Below are 17,285 nucleotides of genomic sequence, written 5' to 3'. Positions count from 1 at the left end.
TAATTATCGTCGAATGAGATGCTGACATGATCTGCAGCGAGTAGCGAACGAGCCTCCAGCGGCGGCCGCACGTGTTTCCCCTTTTCCACGTATGTACTTTTAATAGTAAAATGCTAGCAGTGGTACATAGAGCTCCGGTGGTCCAAGCTTTCAGGGAACAATCCGTCATTCCTCCCTCCCTCGCGCCTGCCCTGTCCCTCCCCTGACCCCTTCTCTTCTTCTTTTCTACTACTTATTTCGTTTCCTCTCCTCATCTACAACCTCATCCTCTTCTTATTTCTGCTTCACCCAATTCTCTATCCATTCGTGCTCAATTGCTCGCTTCTTCTACTCCCCCCCCCATACTGCCGCTTCCCGTGTGGCCAGACCCCTCCCACTTTTTCCAGGTAAGCTGTGCATACGCCATACCGTCTTTTTGCCATCCTCCTCCCTGCCCCCCTCCCAATGGGAGCAATTTACACAGACACACCCATGAAGCATGGGCCAATCCGATCCATTGATGCGATGGCAACGAGACAGCCCATTGTGTCGCTGCGGTGTGGCAATGTCACAAAGAACAGCCAGAAAGGAAAAAGAGAGACATTGCCATCCTCTAGTCCAACCCAAGTCAAGCCATGCTGTCATCATTCGTAGAGCTTGTATGGCCGACAATTCATCCCGCCTGCCGCCTTTTGCCCCGCTTTCACCACCAGTCGATCTCTCCTTTTGAGTCCAAGCCTCTACTGTTGATTTTTACTCTTTTCTTGTTTCACTCAAAGCTAACCGAGTTTTCTTTCTCACTCGCTGTATAGACGAACACAATCTATCGTCGATTCACTCGATTTTCGTGCAATTATCGAGAGCTTGAGTAGCTCCGATTATACATCGCATTCTTCAGATAACAACAAACAAGTGCAATTATGGCCGCGAAAGCGATTCCTTCTCACTTGAGAGCCCAGGCAGAGTCTGGCGCCGAAGGTGAGAGTTTCCAGCGCAAGCACCATGGAAAGTCTCAGTCTCACATGGTATGTACTCGATATTTGCGTTACAACCCTTATCTTTTGAATCGCTGTTTCGAGTGGGGGCGACGACGATCTACAGTGTGATTGATTCCAGGACTAATAATTGTGAAGGCTTTCGAGAATGCTTCCACCAGCGTCGCTGCTTCTCAGATGCGAAATGCGTTGAATGCTCTTTCCGAGACCGTCGAGGATGGCAGCACTAAGAAGCGCTTCGAAGCTGAGATGGACAACTTCTTCGCCCTCTTCCGCCGTTACTTGAACGACCGTGCCAAAGGCAATGCCGTCAACTGGGAGCGCATCGCTCCTCCCCAACCCAGCCAGGTCGTTGACTACAACGAGCTTGGAAACTCCGCCTCCGTCGAATTCCTCAACAAGCTCGCTGTTCTCAAGCTCAACGGTGGTCTCGGAACTTCCATGGGTTGTGTCGGCCCCAAGTCCGTTATCGAAGTCCGTGAAGGCATGTCTTTCCTCGACTTGTCCGTTCGCCAGATCGAATACCTTAACCGCACATACAACGTCAACGTTCCCTTCGTTCTCATGAACTCCTTCAACACCGACGATGACACCCAAAACATCATTAAGAAGTACGAGGGACATAACATCGATATCATCACATTCAATCAATCTCGCTACCCCCGTGTTCTCAAGGATTCCTTGCTTCCCGCACCCAAGAGCTTCGACTCCCAGATCTCCGACTGGTACCCTCCCGGTCACGGTGACGTTTTCGAGTCCCTCTACAACTCTGGCATTCTTGACAAGCTTCTCGAGCGTGGTGTTGAGATCCTCTTCCTCTCCAACGCTGACAACCTGGGTGCTGTTGTTGATTTGCGCATTCTCCAGCACATGGTCGACTCCAAGTCTGAATACATCATGGAATTGACTGATAAGACCAAGGCCGACGTCAAGGGTGGTACTATCATTGACTACGATGGCCGTGTGCGTTTGTTGGAAATTGCCCAGGTCCCCAAGGAGCACGTCAACGAATTCAAGTCCATCAAGAAGTTCAAGTACTTCAACACCAACAACATCTGGATGAACCTCCGCGCCATCAAGCGTGTTGTCGAAGAGAACGAATTGGAGATGGAGATTATCCCCAACGAAAAGTCCATTCCCGCGGATAAGAAAGGTGAAGCCGACCTTTCCATCATCCAGCTCGAAACCGCTGTTGGTGCCGCTATTCGCCATTTCCGTAATGCCCACGGTGTCAACGTGCCCCGTCGTCGTTTCTTGCCTGTCAAGACTTGCTCCGATTTGATGCTCGTCAAGTCTGACCTTTACAGCTTGCAGCACGGCCAGCTTGTCATTGATCCCAACCGTTTCGGTGGTGCTCCTATCATCAAATTGGGATCCGACTTCAAGAAGGTCTCTGACTTCCAGAAGCGCATTCCTAGCATCCCACGCATTGCCGAGCTCGACCACCTTACCATCACTGGTCCGGTGAACCTGGGACGCAACGTCACCCTTAAAGGCACAGTCATCATTGTTGCTAGCGAGGGCAGCACCATTGACGTTCCTCCTGGTTCTATTCTTGAAAACTGTGTTGTCCAGGGAAGCTTGAGAATCTTGGAGCATTAAACAAGTATCCGAAGGCATTCGGACCCAAAATTCTATAATCATCTTTAGTTCTTTGTTATGCGTTTCCAGCTACTCATTGTCCCGCTGTTCCCGGGGCTTCATTCATACTCTGGCTGTGTCTTGGTGATAATGTTGAGGTGGAGTGACGTTTTGGTGTCGAGTGATAATAGATATTACATTACGCAAGGAGAGAATAGGCTGTTTAATCTGCTAGTTTACTTTAATAAAAGAGTATACACATCATGCAATTCTCTGCCTTGAAATATAGGCTTACCTAGGTATCTTTTGCGGGAATCCACTGATTGACCTGAAAGCTGAACAGAATGATCTCTCCGGATTCAACCATGAACATATTGATTGTCACGATTGGCAACTTCATCATGCCTCCCTAAACCTCATACGCTGAGATGAGTCGGTTGGACCAATGAGAGGGCGGCTTGGATAGTTATCTAGTGGGGCGACGATAGTATCAGAACTGATAAGGCAGATCATCGCTTCATCTTGCTCTTTATGCTACGCGAGACACTTGGATATACCGTCAAGGTTGATAGAAATCTACCCAGTCCCTTGGCTGGGTCTTCTCCATTGTTTCACTAAAGAGACATCTGTAGAGATGCCCGTGGAACCGCGGAGACGCCATAACGGCGTACCGCAGGCCTGCGAACCATGTCGCAAGTCCAAGATTCGATGTGATCACGAAAACCCGAGATGTTCGCGGTGCGTCATTCGAAATTTTAATTGTGTCTATCATCCTGCACCTATGACCAAGCGTCGTCCGCCGCCACAGGCATCGAACTTTGAGACGACAGCTTATGAGGAGCCTACTGACCTGGAGCGCTCCGTCGAATCCCCACACACGAATACAGAGTACTCTTTGCCCTCTGCTCCTGATACAGGCCTGGGACTTTCATCAAATGGGTACAAGGCAGCTTCGAAACGGAACTCGCTGTTCCAGAAGGAAGTTGGTCAACATGAGACAACCCGGTTCTCCGCAGTCTTTTTTGAGAATCAAGACAGTTTCGGCCCTGTGATTGATGATGTTACGAATTCCTCCTTTCAGGAGCCTAATCAAGAATCGGGACAGGAGCTTGATGCGAGGCGGAGAGAGTACTGGCCGCGTATGGAGTTGGCTGTTGACACGCTCCTCAACTTCCCTACGGCGCGCACGTGCGAGAAACTTGTGGAGGGGATTCATCATATCTACGATGTCTGGGTGTCTCCAATCATGATACAGCAGTGTCTGGAGCAGGTATGGAGGGAATACGGCGATTGTCTGGGCGACCATCGGACGCGCGAGTCGGTCGCAATAATGGCAAATGATCTCTTCCTCAACGACAAGAAGCCTCGCGCAATGCCTGAAACAAACGATTTCGAACGCGCCGGCTGGATGAACTGGTTCACTGGGCCTTTGCTGCGGTGGGAAATGGTTGGTATCCTCTTCAGCTGGGCCGGAATGGCATTTAGACACCGACAGGATTGGGATCCGGTTTTTGATTTACCTGAGCAGCAAGGCCGGGATCGCAATAGTGCTGCTGAAAGGATGAGGGAATGCGCTAGTGCCTGTGTGAGGCTCTGCGATGACCATTCGGAAATTAGTGATATCATGGTTATTTGCATGAAGAACAATGTCAAATTGCAGAGTATTATCATCAGCGATGAGAGTGAGTTACATATGTTAACGCCATGGTCGAGATTGAGCTGATTTTAGATGCAGGCGATCGAATACGAGTCGACTATGGCACCGTACGCAGTGCTTTCATAACAGCAGGATTACATCGTCTACCGCAGCTCAGGAAGGTCACGCCATACTCTCAATACCGAGCATGCATTGCCTCGTCCATGTACTACCTCGACAAATGCGAGAGTTTGTTCAATGCTCAACCACCGATGTTAAGTCGTCATTTCTGTCAGTATTCGCTCCCGCTGGATCTGTGCGAGGAGGATATCTACGGAGGTCGCGAAAGACTGGATGCAGCTTTGGCGAGACTAGATTCGAATGGCTGGAATACGGATGGTCGGATCTCTTCGACGACATGGCTTCGGGCATTGGTTATGCTGAGTCCCATCCGAGAGGGAATATTGGAGCTTTCATTAAGAATCAATCAGCAATTCACAAAAATAGAAGTGGAGTGAGTCTTGTGAAGCCTATTTTCTGTATGTCCCCCTGAACTGATGATTTACAGAGACTTGATCGTCCAGTTGAGGCGGATCGTTGCTTCATATCCTCCGCATATTAGGTATGATCGTAACTTGGAATGGCCCCTCAAGTCAGGTGTGGGCTCGCTCGCACGAAGCGCTCATCAAGTGTATATTATCAATCGCATACAGCTTGATGTATTACAATGTCACTTCCTTCTACAGCGCCTACTTGTCTCGCGAAGATTCAACGGTGGTCAGGATTTGTTTGACATCGCTCAGGAGACATTGTCTATCATTGTATCGCTTTGGCTTCATCGTGATGAGTTACAGGATCTTACCCACACTTTTGACTGGATTGTAGGTTGCCTCTTGTATGGATTTACGGTTACTAATGTCATCTAGTCTGTCTCATATGGAATGCCCTGCGCGGGGATCCTATGCATCGAGCTACTCAGAGCGAGTAATTTAGCACCTCTTACACCAGMAACAGAGTCATCAACAACCGCCGCCATACACTCCCCTGTACATCTCTCCCGGTCTCAGGTCATCCAGAATCTGACCATGTTCAAAGCTCTACTTGACTGGACACGTCCTACAGATAACAATGTACAGCTCAGTAGCAAGTTCAGCAAAGTTCTTCAGAGGATCATCGATACTATATTTGACTCTCTGGAGCCTTTGTATGTCGCTCAATCCCAGCAGAAACTGGATGATCAACGGATTCAGAGACAGTACGAGATTGACGATCAGCAGCCGCAGGGACAAAATCTATCATCCGCCACAATAGGCGTTGAGAGCGATCTTAATCTTGATCCTGCACTGATTGCTAGCAATGATATGGATTGGCTGAATACTATTGATTGGACGCAGGGTGGTTGGCTGGAGCAGAGTAACCAGACTTTTCTGCATTGATCGATCGCGATGACCTTTATCTTTGTCGGTACGACCGATCAATCTAACATTCGATAAGCCGTTACATAGATCTGAGCCGGATGTCCTCTACCAGGTAAATTCTTTTCAGGTTGATCGCCTTCTGCCATTATAGCGCCAATCATCTCTGGGAGGCCTATTGAGATACCGGCCATGATTCGGACCATCGATGTCACATTCATACGTCGCGCTCAAGCCTCTTTCCTAATCCTTGTCAGTGCAAGCTAGTTTCATAATGCGGTTGGTCGAAGATAAGAGATCCTAAAAGCACTTGGTAGCTTCGGAGTGCTTCGGAGTGCCATGTCGACCTGTCGGACCTTTGTGGAGACCTGATTCCGGAGCATCGTCGTTCACCAAACTAGAAGCTTGGAGTAGATACTGACAATTTGATCGGTGTTATATCCTATTATTATGTTTGGTTCGTACGTTGTAATGGTCACAACGTGCTGCTTGACATACATTGCCCTTTTTGAGCAGGACGTCAGAAAACCCTTGTGCACGGCATTGGGACCTCTAAGACCAATTACAAGATATGGATCTCAAATCTTTGGCCAATTCCCTTCCTGCAAGTTGCCTACCCGTCAAGAATTCGACAATTCCATTCTGGCATCAAGGTCTCCACGAACTGCATAATCACCGAACAACGGAACAACTTCCCGAGTCCAGCGATGTGGTCATAATAGGCGCCGGCTACGCAGGAATCAGCACTGCTTACCACCTAGTTAAAGGCGACAGCGCCGATAAAAAGCTATCTGTCACAGTTTTAGAGGCACGAGGTGTCTGTTCTGGTGCCACAGGACGCAATGGCGGCCACCTTCGGCCTGACATGTATAGTCCCATGCCTAAATTCATCGACCGAGCGGGTATCGAGCGTGCTGTGGAGGTAGCCGAATTCGAAGTTGCGCATCTCAACGCCATAAAGTCACTGGTTGAGAAGGAAAAGATTGATTGCGACTTCACCCTTACCAGATCTATTGATGTATGGTGCAACGAAGAAGCGGCTATCAAAGCCAAGAAACTGTATGACGCGCTGGTTTCGCGCAATATGAATTATATGAAAGATGTCTTTTTCGTGTTTGGCAAGGATGCGGAGGGCATCTCTGGCGTCAAGGGAGCCAAGGCTTGCGCTTCGTTTACGGCGGCTACTCTCTGGCCGTACAAGTTAATCCTACATCTCACCGAATCTATTCTTCAGACTGGGTTGGTCAACCTACAGACTAACACGCCAGTGACTTCTATTACAAGGACAGCCTCAGGCGGATTCATCGTTACAACTCCGCGCGGCACAACCTTGGCTCGAAAAGTGGTCTATGCAAATAATGCATACGTGTCGGGTCTGCTTCCGCAATACAGTCAGGCTATCGTTCCGTGCAAAGGACTGTGTACTCACATCTCCGTTCCGGAGGGTACGACACCGCCTCTGTTGAACAATTCCTACATCGTGCGTGAAAAGGATGAAGTGGTTTCATATCTGATCCCTCGCGCTGATGGAAGTATTGTCGTTGGAGGAGCCAATACGAAGTATCGCCCTTTTCTGGAGCAGTGGTATAACAATGTGGATGACTCAATTCTGATTGAAGAGGTGAAGGATTATTTCGATGGTTATATGCAACGCAATTTCCGTGGTTGGGAGAACACTGGCGCTCGAGTAGATAAAGTCTGGACTGGGGTCATGGGTTACAGCTGGGATTCTAATCCTCATGTTGGCCCTGTTCCCGGGGGAGATGGTCAGTATATCCTCGCTGGTTTCAATGGACATGGAATGCCTGTAGTGTTCTTGTCAGCGTTGGGTATCGCTAAGATGGTCAGGGATGGTATCGGGTTTGAGGATTCTGGTGTACCGAGACTGTTCCAAACAAGCCAGGAGAGACTTGATAATGCGAAGAGCGGTCCTGTAGGAGGGGATATACTCACTAAGAATTCATAATCAGCTACAGGATGTATCTAATAGAATGAGAGAGTTATAAACCCAGTCGCGAATTTCAGTGCAGTAAGAAGGTAAACCGAGGGTAGACTACCTGGCTTCTTGAAGGCTTAATTATATCCGATCTAATTACACCTTCAATATCCATCTTTGACTTTTGCATTGTTAAGGAAAGATCTGGTAAAATTCGCTCCATATGTTGACATATGACGAATATCATATTCAAGCATCTCTTTACCTAAATATCATTCATCTTTTTTGAGTAGGTACCCTTCATGAATGGAGTACTGGCACCCTAGTACATATAAAACCTATAAACAAAGCGTTCAACGAAGATCATCTACTCTACATCCGTACTTAAGCTGATCTTCTCATATTTCTTGAAATTATCTATCTCTCCCTGCAACCGTGCAAGAATAGCCGGATAGGCATCCGTGCCGAGCAAGATCCTCAAAGGTGGGCTATCCATCATGGCCAAGTCGTAGAACGCCTTTGCGGCCTTTTTCGGATCTCCAGGCTGACTTCCGTTTCGGGCGATCATGGCGGCTTTGGCATCGAGATGATCGTATGCTGGATGACGGTCGGTGAAAGCCATTGACGCGCCGGCCCAATTCGTTCTGCTTCAGTTTAGATACGAAGGAATAGCTTTTGAACTTCTTGTAACGTACCTGAAACCACCGGGCTCAACACAAGTAAACTTGATTCTCCATTCTGGCTTAACTTCCTTTGAAAGCGATTCTGTGAAACCTTCAACAGCCCATTTACTAGCGGCGTACATGCTAAAGCACGCAGATCCACGTTGCCCGCCTACACTGGTGACTTGCTGTATGACGCCGCCGCTTGGACTTTGAGTTCTCATGACAGCCATAGCCTCCCGCGTGACATTGACGAGTCCGAAAAAATTGACTTCCATTTGCATTCGGATCTGCTCGTCGGTGTATTCTTCGAAGCATCCCGTGAGTCCATAGCCGGCATTGTTCACGACCACGTCTATGCGTCCAAAGCGCTCAACGGCCTTGGAAAAGGCCGTTTTGATACTTTGAGGGTCCGTGACATCGATTTTCAGAGCTAGGTAGTTGTCCTCGGTGGCCTTTTCGAATTTGAGAACAGATGGTTTGCGTGCTGTCGCGATGGCGACGTCGCCACGGTCTAGGACTTCTTGGACAAGGTCATGGCCGAAGCCGGTCGAGGTCCCCGTTATTAGAAAGACCTTTGGCATGATTTTTGCTTCTTCGTCGAAATTGTGTCTTAAAATTTGATTCCGTGGTATGATAAAGGGCTTTCTGACGAAAGGGATGGTTTGTGATGAAGTAATGAGACATTGAACCTCCCAAAAGTAATTATCATCAACATGGTGTTATTCATGTCTAAGTACTCCCGAAGTGAGTACCTTGGTATCGAGGTACATTCAAGGTATCTCGCCTTGACTCTGGACACTCCAAATTACCCTGTCAATTGCATCCATATCCAAAAGTAGTGCGGAGATCCTTATCTTCCGGAGTGGACTCCGGCCTTGTCCATCCCTTCGGAGCAAGTCTTATCTACCAATGTCCCCGTGCCTTCACCCTTGCTTTGTTTTTGCTTAACACTGATTGGATTGACTTTTGACTTGTCTTTGATACCATAATCGTCTGTGTGCATCCTTCTAGCCATCTGGTTGATATCTGAACGTCATCTTCAATCTGAGAATCCGCATGGCCTTATCTGCATGGCTAATACCCGAGATAACAACCGCCAGAGCTAAAATTGTTGGCTGTGCAGTCAGGAGACACTGTATTAGGGCTCTGTACAGCTATAAACTAGAGCTGAGCCGTTTGGGGCGTGGACCCATCATCTGGTGTGACCCCAGATATCAAAACCTGAACCATTGTTTTCATCTAAGGGATTACCATAACCTTAGTCAAGATGTCCTCGATTAACAGCTATGTTGAGGGTAATGCGAACGAAATCGTGCACAAGTCAGGCCAGGACGAAAAGGCCACGCCTCACAACATAATGACACTCGTTCCACTAGCCGATGAAGCTACCGGCGAGTTCGAAGAAGTCGAGTCTACGAGGCAAGGCCTTCATCAGCGACACATTCAAATGATCGCGTTAGCCGGCACTATTGGAACGGGTCTCTTTCTCAGCTCTGGTCGAGCAATTGCTCACTCCGGCCCCTTGGGTGCGTTCCTAGGATACTTAGTCATGGGCTGCGTTGCCGGCGCTGTCACCCTGGCGGTGGGCGAGATGGGCACACTTATGCCTCTGAACGGTGGCATCGTTCGCTACGCTGAATACTTTGTCGACCCAGCGTTAGCGTTTGCCAATGGCTACAACTTGGTCTATTCTTACCTCGTGTCTATTCCTGCAGAGATTGTAGCTGCAGCCGTGCTGGTGCAGTTCTGGTCGGACCTGAACAGTGCAATCTGGATTACCATTTTTGGCTTGCTCATGTTGTGCACCGCTTTAGTCTTTGTTCGGGTGTATGGAGAGCTGGAGTTTTTCTTCTCAATGTTAAAGATTTTGCTCATTATCGGGGTCAATATTATGGTAAGTAATATTGAGTAAGCATTGACTCCAGGCGTAACCTGCTAACAAGCTCCATTAGGCTCTCGTCATTACTTGCGGTGGTGGCCCTAACCATGAGACTATTGGGTTTCAATACTGGCGCAACCCCGGCCCTTTTGTTCAGTACCTTGGCATCGGCGGTTCCCTTGGTCGTTTCCTCGGTGTCTGGACCTCCTTGAACAATGCACTGTACGCTTATTCTGGCATCGAGACAATCACAGTTGCAGCTGGGGAGACAAAGTCACCGAGGCAGGCTATTCCACAGGCGGCGAAACGCATCTTTTTCCGTATCTTGATCTTCTACAGTATGTTGTTTAAAAATAAATTCTGATGTGTCTTTGCAATTCTGACTTTCTCATCTAGTCATTTCAATCTTCATGATCGGCCTGGTCGTCCCTTCCAACGATCCTGATCTGGGCCATTCCAGCGGCACAGCATCTACGTCGCCGTTCGTTATCGCAGCCACTCGAGCAGGGATCAAGGTGGTCCCATCAATCATCAATGCTGTTGTGATAACCTCGGCCTGGTCCTCGGGCAATTCGAACATGCTAGGAGGGTCTAGGGTATTGGTCGGACTAGCCAAGCATGGCAGAGCCCCCAAATTCTTCGCTCGACTCAACAAATTCTCGGTGCCTTGGATTGCAGTATCCCTATACGGCCTTTTCATGTGTCTGGGATACATGTCGCTATCTGCCTCTGCAAGCACGGTATTTGACTGGTTGCAAGATCTTGTTTCCATTACTACCCTAACCAACTGGATTACAATTCTGGTTACCTATCTCCGTTTCTACTACGGCTGCAAGAAGCAAGGAATCTCGCGAAAGTCTTTACCTTGGGCCACTCCCTTCCAACCATACATCACATGGGCTTCTCTTGTCATTCTTAGCCTTTTCCTCATTACAGGAGGTTACTCAACCTTTATCAAAGGACATTGGGATAACGAGACGTTCGTTTCTTCTTATATCAACATTCCTTTGTTTTTGATACTCTATTTTACGTACAAGTTCGTGTGCAAGACAAAGATTGTCGCTTTGGAGGATATTCCCATTCAGCCCTTTATCGATATTGCCAATCGAAACATCGAGCCGCCACAGAAGCCTAAGAGAGGACTCGCCAAGCTCAATATCTTGTGGGGTTAATGTAACAAAGTGGTGTCTATTTATTAGGTACCGCAGGCATTACTTCGGACGTTGTGTTTGTGGTGCCGAGTGGATGGCATGAGATCTCTACATTTGATACAAATGAAGAAATATGGGCAAATGAGGACTTCCTTGATGCTTGGCTCTTTCATAGTTCTATAAAGATGGGAGATCCGTCTCTTAAATCATATATGGTCTTACATGATGCAATATTTCATACTCTTGTAGAGATGTAAACGTACTCAGGTAACGGTTGGATATTAGGACAAACCATGCACGACTCGGAAAGATTGATGTGTTGCAGTAGTGACAGATAGTCAGCGTATACCTCTACATACCAGTATCTTGCCTATCTATCTATGTAGGTATAAAGTGGGTTGTATACGCCCTCTCTCCGGCTTAGACCGGTCTTATCCACTTTTGCTGCCCTGGCATCCTGGGATAGCCTGTTCAGCTGCATAATCCACCCTGTAAATGGTAAACCCCGTCCTGATAATGAGCATACAATAAGATAAACTAGTTGGTCTCGTTAGTCTACAAGATAGGGTCCCTCCGGAGTGTACATACTTCTACCGGTGTCCACTCCGTGCGGAGTAGCTAGTATCCACTCCGATATCTTTTCTATCATTAGTCCGAATGGAGCCTATTGGAGAACATCATGATGTAACAACACAAGAAGATCCCATTTCCCAACAGCAAAGCATCTAACTAGAAGTCAAGTCATTAAAAACTGGTGAAGAGTTCAAAGTTTATCTACACTTCGTCTCGCCGACTTCCCTTCTGATCTTCTCAACAGCTTGGCCCGAAAACTTTTAGCTAATCTCAAGATTACCATCATTGTTGTTGCGCGATGGCTGTGGTTGATATTCTTCCCGCCAAAGATGACGGTAAACACCAAATTGAGCAGCAGATCAAAGTGTCCAGCTCCTGGTGCGGCCCTGGGCCCGCCGCATACGATTTTCGATCCGACACCATCACAACGCCAACCTTGTCCATGCTGCAACAAATCGCGCAATCGACGCTAATGGACGATGTGTACCAAGAGGACACAACGACGACAGAGTTTGAAAAGTTCATGGCCAAGTTGACGGGGAAAGAAGACAGTCTGCTGGTGATGTCAGGGACTATGGGAAACCAAATCGCTCTTCGCTCGCTCTTAACACAGCCACCACATGCAATCCTTTGCCATGTCTCGTCACACATTCTCAATTCCGAAGCCGGTAGCTGTTCATCTTTTTCTCAGGCACACATGCAACCATGTACCCCAGCCAACGGGCAATACCTTACCCTTGAAGATGTCAAGCGTACGGCAGTGATCAGCAATAACATCCACGTCGCTCCGACCCGCGTCATCTCACTCGAGAATACTTTAGCAGGTGTCATCACTCCTCTAGAGGAAGTTCGTCGGATATCTGCATTTGCTCGCTCCAATGGTATCAAAATGCATCTTGACGGCGCAAGACTCTGGGAAGCAGTAGCTGCCGGTGCCGGCTCCTTGACCGACTTTCTAGAGTGCTTTGATACGGCCCAACTGTGCTTCTCCAAAGGTCTAGCTGCACCGATTGGTAGCATTATCGTTGGCCGAAAGAGTACCTTGGAGCACTGCAGATGGGTGAGAAAGAGCATTGGTGGAGGTATTCGACAAGCTGGAATCATCTCAGCTGCGGCTCGTGTGGCAGTCGAGGAGAATTTCGGCACGGATCCTTCTGGTAAAGGAAACAGATTGCGCGCAACACATGACAAGGCCAAGGTCATCGAAAAGATGTGGGCTGATCGTGGTGGAAGTTTCAATCGACCCGTTGAGACGAATATGGTCTGGTTGGATCTACCACACAGCGGCATCACAGTGGACGAGATCATCTCTGCTGGCAAGGAGGAGGGTGTCAAATTGATGAGCGGTAGATTAATTGTCCACCATCAAATTGCTGACGAGGCAATAGTTAGGTTGGAAAAGGTTTTTGATCGTTTGCTGTCGTCCAAGGAGAAGAGAAACGGTGAGGTTCAGGAGGCACAAACGGTCTATCGATGAGCGAGGGAGGATGAATATGGACACCTAGAGCGTTCAGCCATGTTTTGTGGATTTCTTGCATAGAAAATGACAAGATAATGAAAGTAACTAGGCCTATATCAATCTAGATACATGGCACTATGATATGTCCACACAATTCACAAGTAGAGATTTTGCCAAATCAAGCATTGACTCTCACATGTAGTTACGTGCATCTAGGTGAAATATTACCTTTCTGAATTCCACTTCGGCTTTGTATCACTGGTAGACCGATGCTCAATGGAACTGTCTGAGTATTATCTTGGCAGGTTTTCCATGTATTTGGCAACTAGATGGTATTATGATATACATGAGACAGACGTAACAATATAGATCTCCTGTAGCAAAAACATTTCTGAACATTGGTATCATTCCTAAAACAAATGCCTTGCTATTATCATATGCTAGCATTAACTCAATCAACTGATCGCTTCCCATCACCAAATTCAAAGCCGACCAAAAATGATCTATATAGAGTGCGAAGATGTGTGAGCCCTTTGATTAGGCTAAGCTTCACGCTTGATCTGGAGGGCCAACCGATAACACGATAGAAATCACTAAAGATTCTTATCATTTAGATATTGGTAGACATTGCAATCATTTTATCTGCCATCTCGGGCAATGTGTCTGCGATGACGGCCATCTCGGTATTGAAAATCTCAATACAAGACTCCTTCTCGTAGATAGAACAATACGCACCGTGGAAGCTGTTTAAATATGCAGGATTAACATTCATGGACTTCTTCAGGTAGTGGAAGGACAGCTTACCCAGCTTTGACTGCAGCACTGACATCCCACATATGCGCAGCGGCAAACCACTTCTGATCCTCGGGGGCAAATTTGTCAAGCATGGGCTTATACGACTCCATGGATGGCTTCATTGCAGCGAGGAGAGCTGCACCTGACGGGGAAGAATCTTGTGGCAAGAATTCATGACAACTGACAAGTTTGTCCGCTGGCATGTCATAGCCTGCACGTCTGAAGTAGCCACCAACTCTTTCCGTGTCGCCTGTTGTCAAGCACCAAATAGTGAAACCATTATCCTTCAATTTTTCCATCATCTCTCGGCAGCCTGGGCGAAGTTCCAATTGAGAATATCCAGCTTGACACCTATCTCTCTCCTCGTCGGTGGCGAATGATCTCGGGTCTTCGATTCCGGCCATGAATAGGACGCGGTAGAAAAGCGCCTTAAAGACCTCTTTGTAGGGTGTGTTGCGTCCGGACATAAGTAACATTGTGTGCTCAAGCTCGGCCGCTTGCATCCACGCGAACCCAAGGAATTTGGCTGTCACATTATGCGTCCGCAGTTTCTGCCCGATGGATTGTTCGATGGCATCAAAAAAGGCGTCGAATGATACGCAAGTGCCGACAACATCGAACACGACGTGTTTTTTGGGAGATTCCATGTCTGTGCGTACTAAATTTTTGAGCGATTGTCGTAGATATCAGTTAAGATTTATGTGTATTTGACAAACGTAATGCAACTCCCGGTTGAGGTCTTCGAATCATCGGCCACTTATTCAAGACAATGGTTTGTACAGAACTATATTATATGCGTTTACATTGCTAGCTTTGGCGCCCAAGGTACCTCTCTCAATTGAAGTTTCGATGGATACATGTAAAGATAAGCCATTTAAGATAATCCATCGGTGCAAGTGGGAACTCCGCGAAGCAACCTTAAAATCATCTGTACGGTGGGGTGCTCCGAGACTACGGAGCAAAGCTCCGCTCAGATATTAGGTACTCGCTCGAAAGGGAAAATGTACAAATCCTCAGATAAAAGTACACCGACAGTCACAACTGACAAGCCGAAATGGCGCGCCATTACTGTCATATATCGTCGCCGGATCCTCTTTCCAGGGAACACTGACTTCAAACACTTGCAATCGAGGCTGTCGAATGTGCATCAATGACCCCAGTATCTGTTTAATATTGTTGTATCGCATAAGCTCAAGGTCATCGTTGAGCGGCGCTCCACTTAAATGCATGTATAGCTCTCGAAGACTCGTGAGATTTGCGAGCACGTTGCAGGCTTGCTGCCAAGTTTCTGCGTCGAAGGGGGCGACTAGGTTCGGGTTTTCTATCATGATGTCTGGATCTGAGAGTATACCGCTTGGAGGTGGTATTGTGTCAGATTTGGAAAGAATGTACATAAATCTGGGAAACGAGTACTCCAAGCGAATGACGCGAAGAAGATTCAGCCTAGATGGGAGGATGGTCTGCGAGAAACTGAGTATAGTGTCTGGGCTGTTGAAGTCGAACTTGTTTCCGCTGTATAGAAGGTCTATAGTTTCTGAGTATCTTCCTAACCGGTTAGACATTTCTTTCAGATAGATTAGCTCGACATTTTGTAGAATATTCTTACATTAATCGGCAGGTCATGAGTACAGAGAGGAGATTCGCAATTTCGCATCGTGCACCGTCCTTCTTTCCTGTGTAGTACCCAGCCGCTCGCGGACCAAAGCGTACGCTAATAGTCGAATATCCCCAGCAGCAATGATCACAGTTACCATTGGACTCATCTTCGTCACATCGAATGGCCAAAAGCCGCTTGGGAGCGCGCACTAGATGTAGATGGTGGTCGCATAGAAGAGATCGCCATATCAGCATACGGATTTCGTATGGTAATCGTGTAATAAGCAATGATTCTTTCTGGGAAAAAGTCTGCTGTTGAACTGTCTTTACCCTCTTGATTATACTTGATAGCACGCGCCCACGGGATCGATTGACTTTGTTTTGGGTGTCATCTTCGTCGTTCAAAGGCAATGTGAGCGCTCGAGGCCGGTTTGTAGGAAGCGACTTCGCGCGGAATGCCTTTCTTTCTTTGCTGATTTGGGCGTTTGACGGAAAGGTGCTGCCACCGCCACAGAAGACCATAATTGCTGCAGCTATCTTCACTCTCAATGCATAAAAATGCAGTGATATGATTAAATGTTACTTTGAGTGCGTTGGACGTTCAATCGATTCAGACTTGTATGCTGCCGCGAACACAGCCCCTCTAATATGACTAACGGATCGGAATTGCTCCTATTGAGCGAACCAACATTAATCGGTGGGATTCTGATTGTATTGGTTAGCTACATGGACGATGACCAGGGCTTAGGACCCTGCCGGTTGCTTAGCACGTACAAGAAGAGAAAATGTCAAAGTATATCGATATGATGCTAAAATTACAGAGATCGTATTGCTTACATACTAATGCTAATGGGTTGCCTGACCAACTGGGGCTCCCTAATAAATAATTAACAATACTGCGCATCATTCTCCATCAAAATTTAAGGTCAGGAGATAATTAAAAGCTTGTGACTGAGCGTTAGCAAGCATATAACATTAATAGCCTCGTATCGAAGAAGTAGCCTTCACCATGTGCTTCTATCCGAAGATGGGAATAGATTCGCATTACAACCAGATATTATCGACTTCTATTTCATGACGATACCTTTTCACGTTCACGGCTACACTTGATAGCTCAGAATCATTCAAGAATGGGATAATCTCTAGGCGGCTCGCAAATTTTTTTTTCATTCGACACCAGAAAGCGATTTTGTGCAAAGAAAGACCTACGCAGGAACAACAGGATAGCTTACGAGTCCATTGTTAGCCAGGTGGAGGATTCTCCCACCTCCTATTTTTCATGGTCATCCCCAACAATACCTTAACTCCGCGTTCCTTAATACTAGTCACTTTGGCTAGTATGTTTACGGAGTAAGTAGATGTTATACCCATAATTCAAATTCCCTCGGTTTACTCGTTCCTCACGTTGTTTTCAACAACTGAACAGAGATCGAGCTAATCTCTACAACTCCGTCTTGCGGCATCATGCCATAGTTGATTAAAGACTTGTAGATGGGAGTTGGTAATTACAGTCCACAATTTGTCTTCAGCGTTCTGCCCGATCAAAATCAATCTATAGACTCTACCGCTTCAATCTCGTCTAGCCCTGGACAATTCGATGATGAGGAAAAGGAAGAAAAACCAGC

The 17,285-nt window shown here is 47.3% G+C and overlaps 7 protein-coding genes across 7 annotated transcripts; 5 read left to right on the top strand and 2 right to left on the bottom strand.

The window, feature by feature from the left end:
- Positions 1–899: 899 nt before the first annotated feature.
- BHQ10_001230 (uncharacterized protein) lies at positions 900–2,576 on the top strand (the record flags this gene model as incomplete). The annotated part of the gene is made up of 2 exons (XM_040873244.1): positions 900–1,004; positions 1,113–2,576. 2 exons carry the CDS (start codon positions 900–902, stop codon positions 2,574–2,576), a joined length of 1,569 nt encoding a protein of 522 aa, XP_040729735.1.
- A 760-nt stretch (positions 2,577–3,336) lies between these two features.
- On the top strand, positions 3,337–5,627 carry BHQ10_001229 (uncharacterized protein; the record flags this gene model as incomplete). The annotated part of the gene is made up of 4 exons (XM_040873242.1): positions 3,337–4,237; positions 4,291–4,705; positions 4,760–5,072; positions 5,118–5,627. 4 exons carry the CDS (start codon positions 3,337–3,339, stop codon positions 5,625–5,627), a joined length of 2,139 nt encoding a protein of 712 aa, XP_040729734.1.
- Positions 5,628–6,177: 550 nt separating this feature from the next.
- Positions 6,178–7,572, top strand: BHQ10_001228 (uncharacterized protein; the record flags this gene model as incomplete). Its single annotated transcript, XM_040873241.1, has 1 exon — positions 6,178–7,572. The coding sequence occupies one exon, from the start codon at positions 6,178–6,180 to the stop codon at positions 7,570–7,572; it is 1,395 nt and encodes a 464-aa protein (XP_040729733.1).
- Positions 7,573–7,909: 337 nt separating this feature from the next.
- BHQ10_001227 (uncharacterized protein) lies at positions 7,910–8,788 on the bottom strand (the record flags this gene model as incomplete). Its single annotated transcript, XM_040873240.1, has 2 exons — positions 7,910–8,186; positions 8,238–8,788. 2 exons carry the CDS (start codon positions 8,786–8,788, stop codon positions 7,910–7,912), a joined length of 828 nt encoding a protein of 275 aa, XP_040729732.1.
- A 686-nt stretch (positions 8,789–9,474) lies between these two features.
- BHQ10_001226 (uncharacterized protein) lies at positions 9,475–11,258 on the top strand (the record flags this gene model as incomplete). Its single annotated transcript, XM_040873239.1, has 3 exons — positions 9,475–10,101; positions 10,160–10,424; positions 10,483–11,258. The coding sequence occupies 3 exons, from the start codon at positions 9,475–9,477 to the stop codon at positions 11,256–11,258; spliced, it is 1,668 nt and encodes a 555-aa protein (XP_040729731.1).
- Positions 11,259–12,108: 850 nt separating this feature from the next.
- Positions 12,109–13,287, top strand: BHQ10_001225 (uncharacterized protein; the record flags this gene model as incomplete). The annotated part of the gene is made up of 1 exon (XM_040873238.1): positions 12,109–13,287. One exon carries the CDS (start codon positions 12,109–12,111, stop codon positions 13,285–13,287), a length of 1,179 nt encoding a protein of 392 aa, XP_040729730.1.
- A 592-nt stretch (positions 13,288–13,879) lies between these two features.
- On the bottom strand, positions 13,880–14,711 carry BHQ10_001224 (uncharacterized protein; the record flags this gene model as incomplete). The annotated part of the gene is made up of 2 exons (XM_040873237.1): positions 13,880–14,012; positions 14,074–14,711. The coding sequence occupies 2 exons, from the start codon at positions 14,709–14,711 to the stop codon at positions 13,880–13,882; spliced, it is 771 nt and encodes a 256-aa protein (XP_040729729.1).
- Positions 14,712–17,285: the final 2,574 nt, after the last annotated feature.

Source organism: Talaromyces amestolkiae (assembly GCF_001896365.1).
Source record: "Talaromyces amestolkiae strain CIB chromosome Unknown scaffold1.1, whole genome shotgun sequence".
Lineage (NCBI taxonomy): Eukaryota > Fungi > Ascomycota > Eurotiomycetes > Eurotiales > Trichocomaceae > Talaromyces > Talaromyces amestolkiae.
The sequence above is the reverse complement of the archived record's forward strand: the minus strand, read 5'-3'. Positions and strand labels throughout refer to the sequence as shown.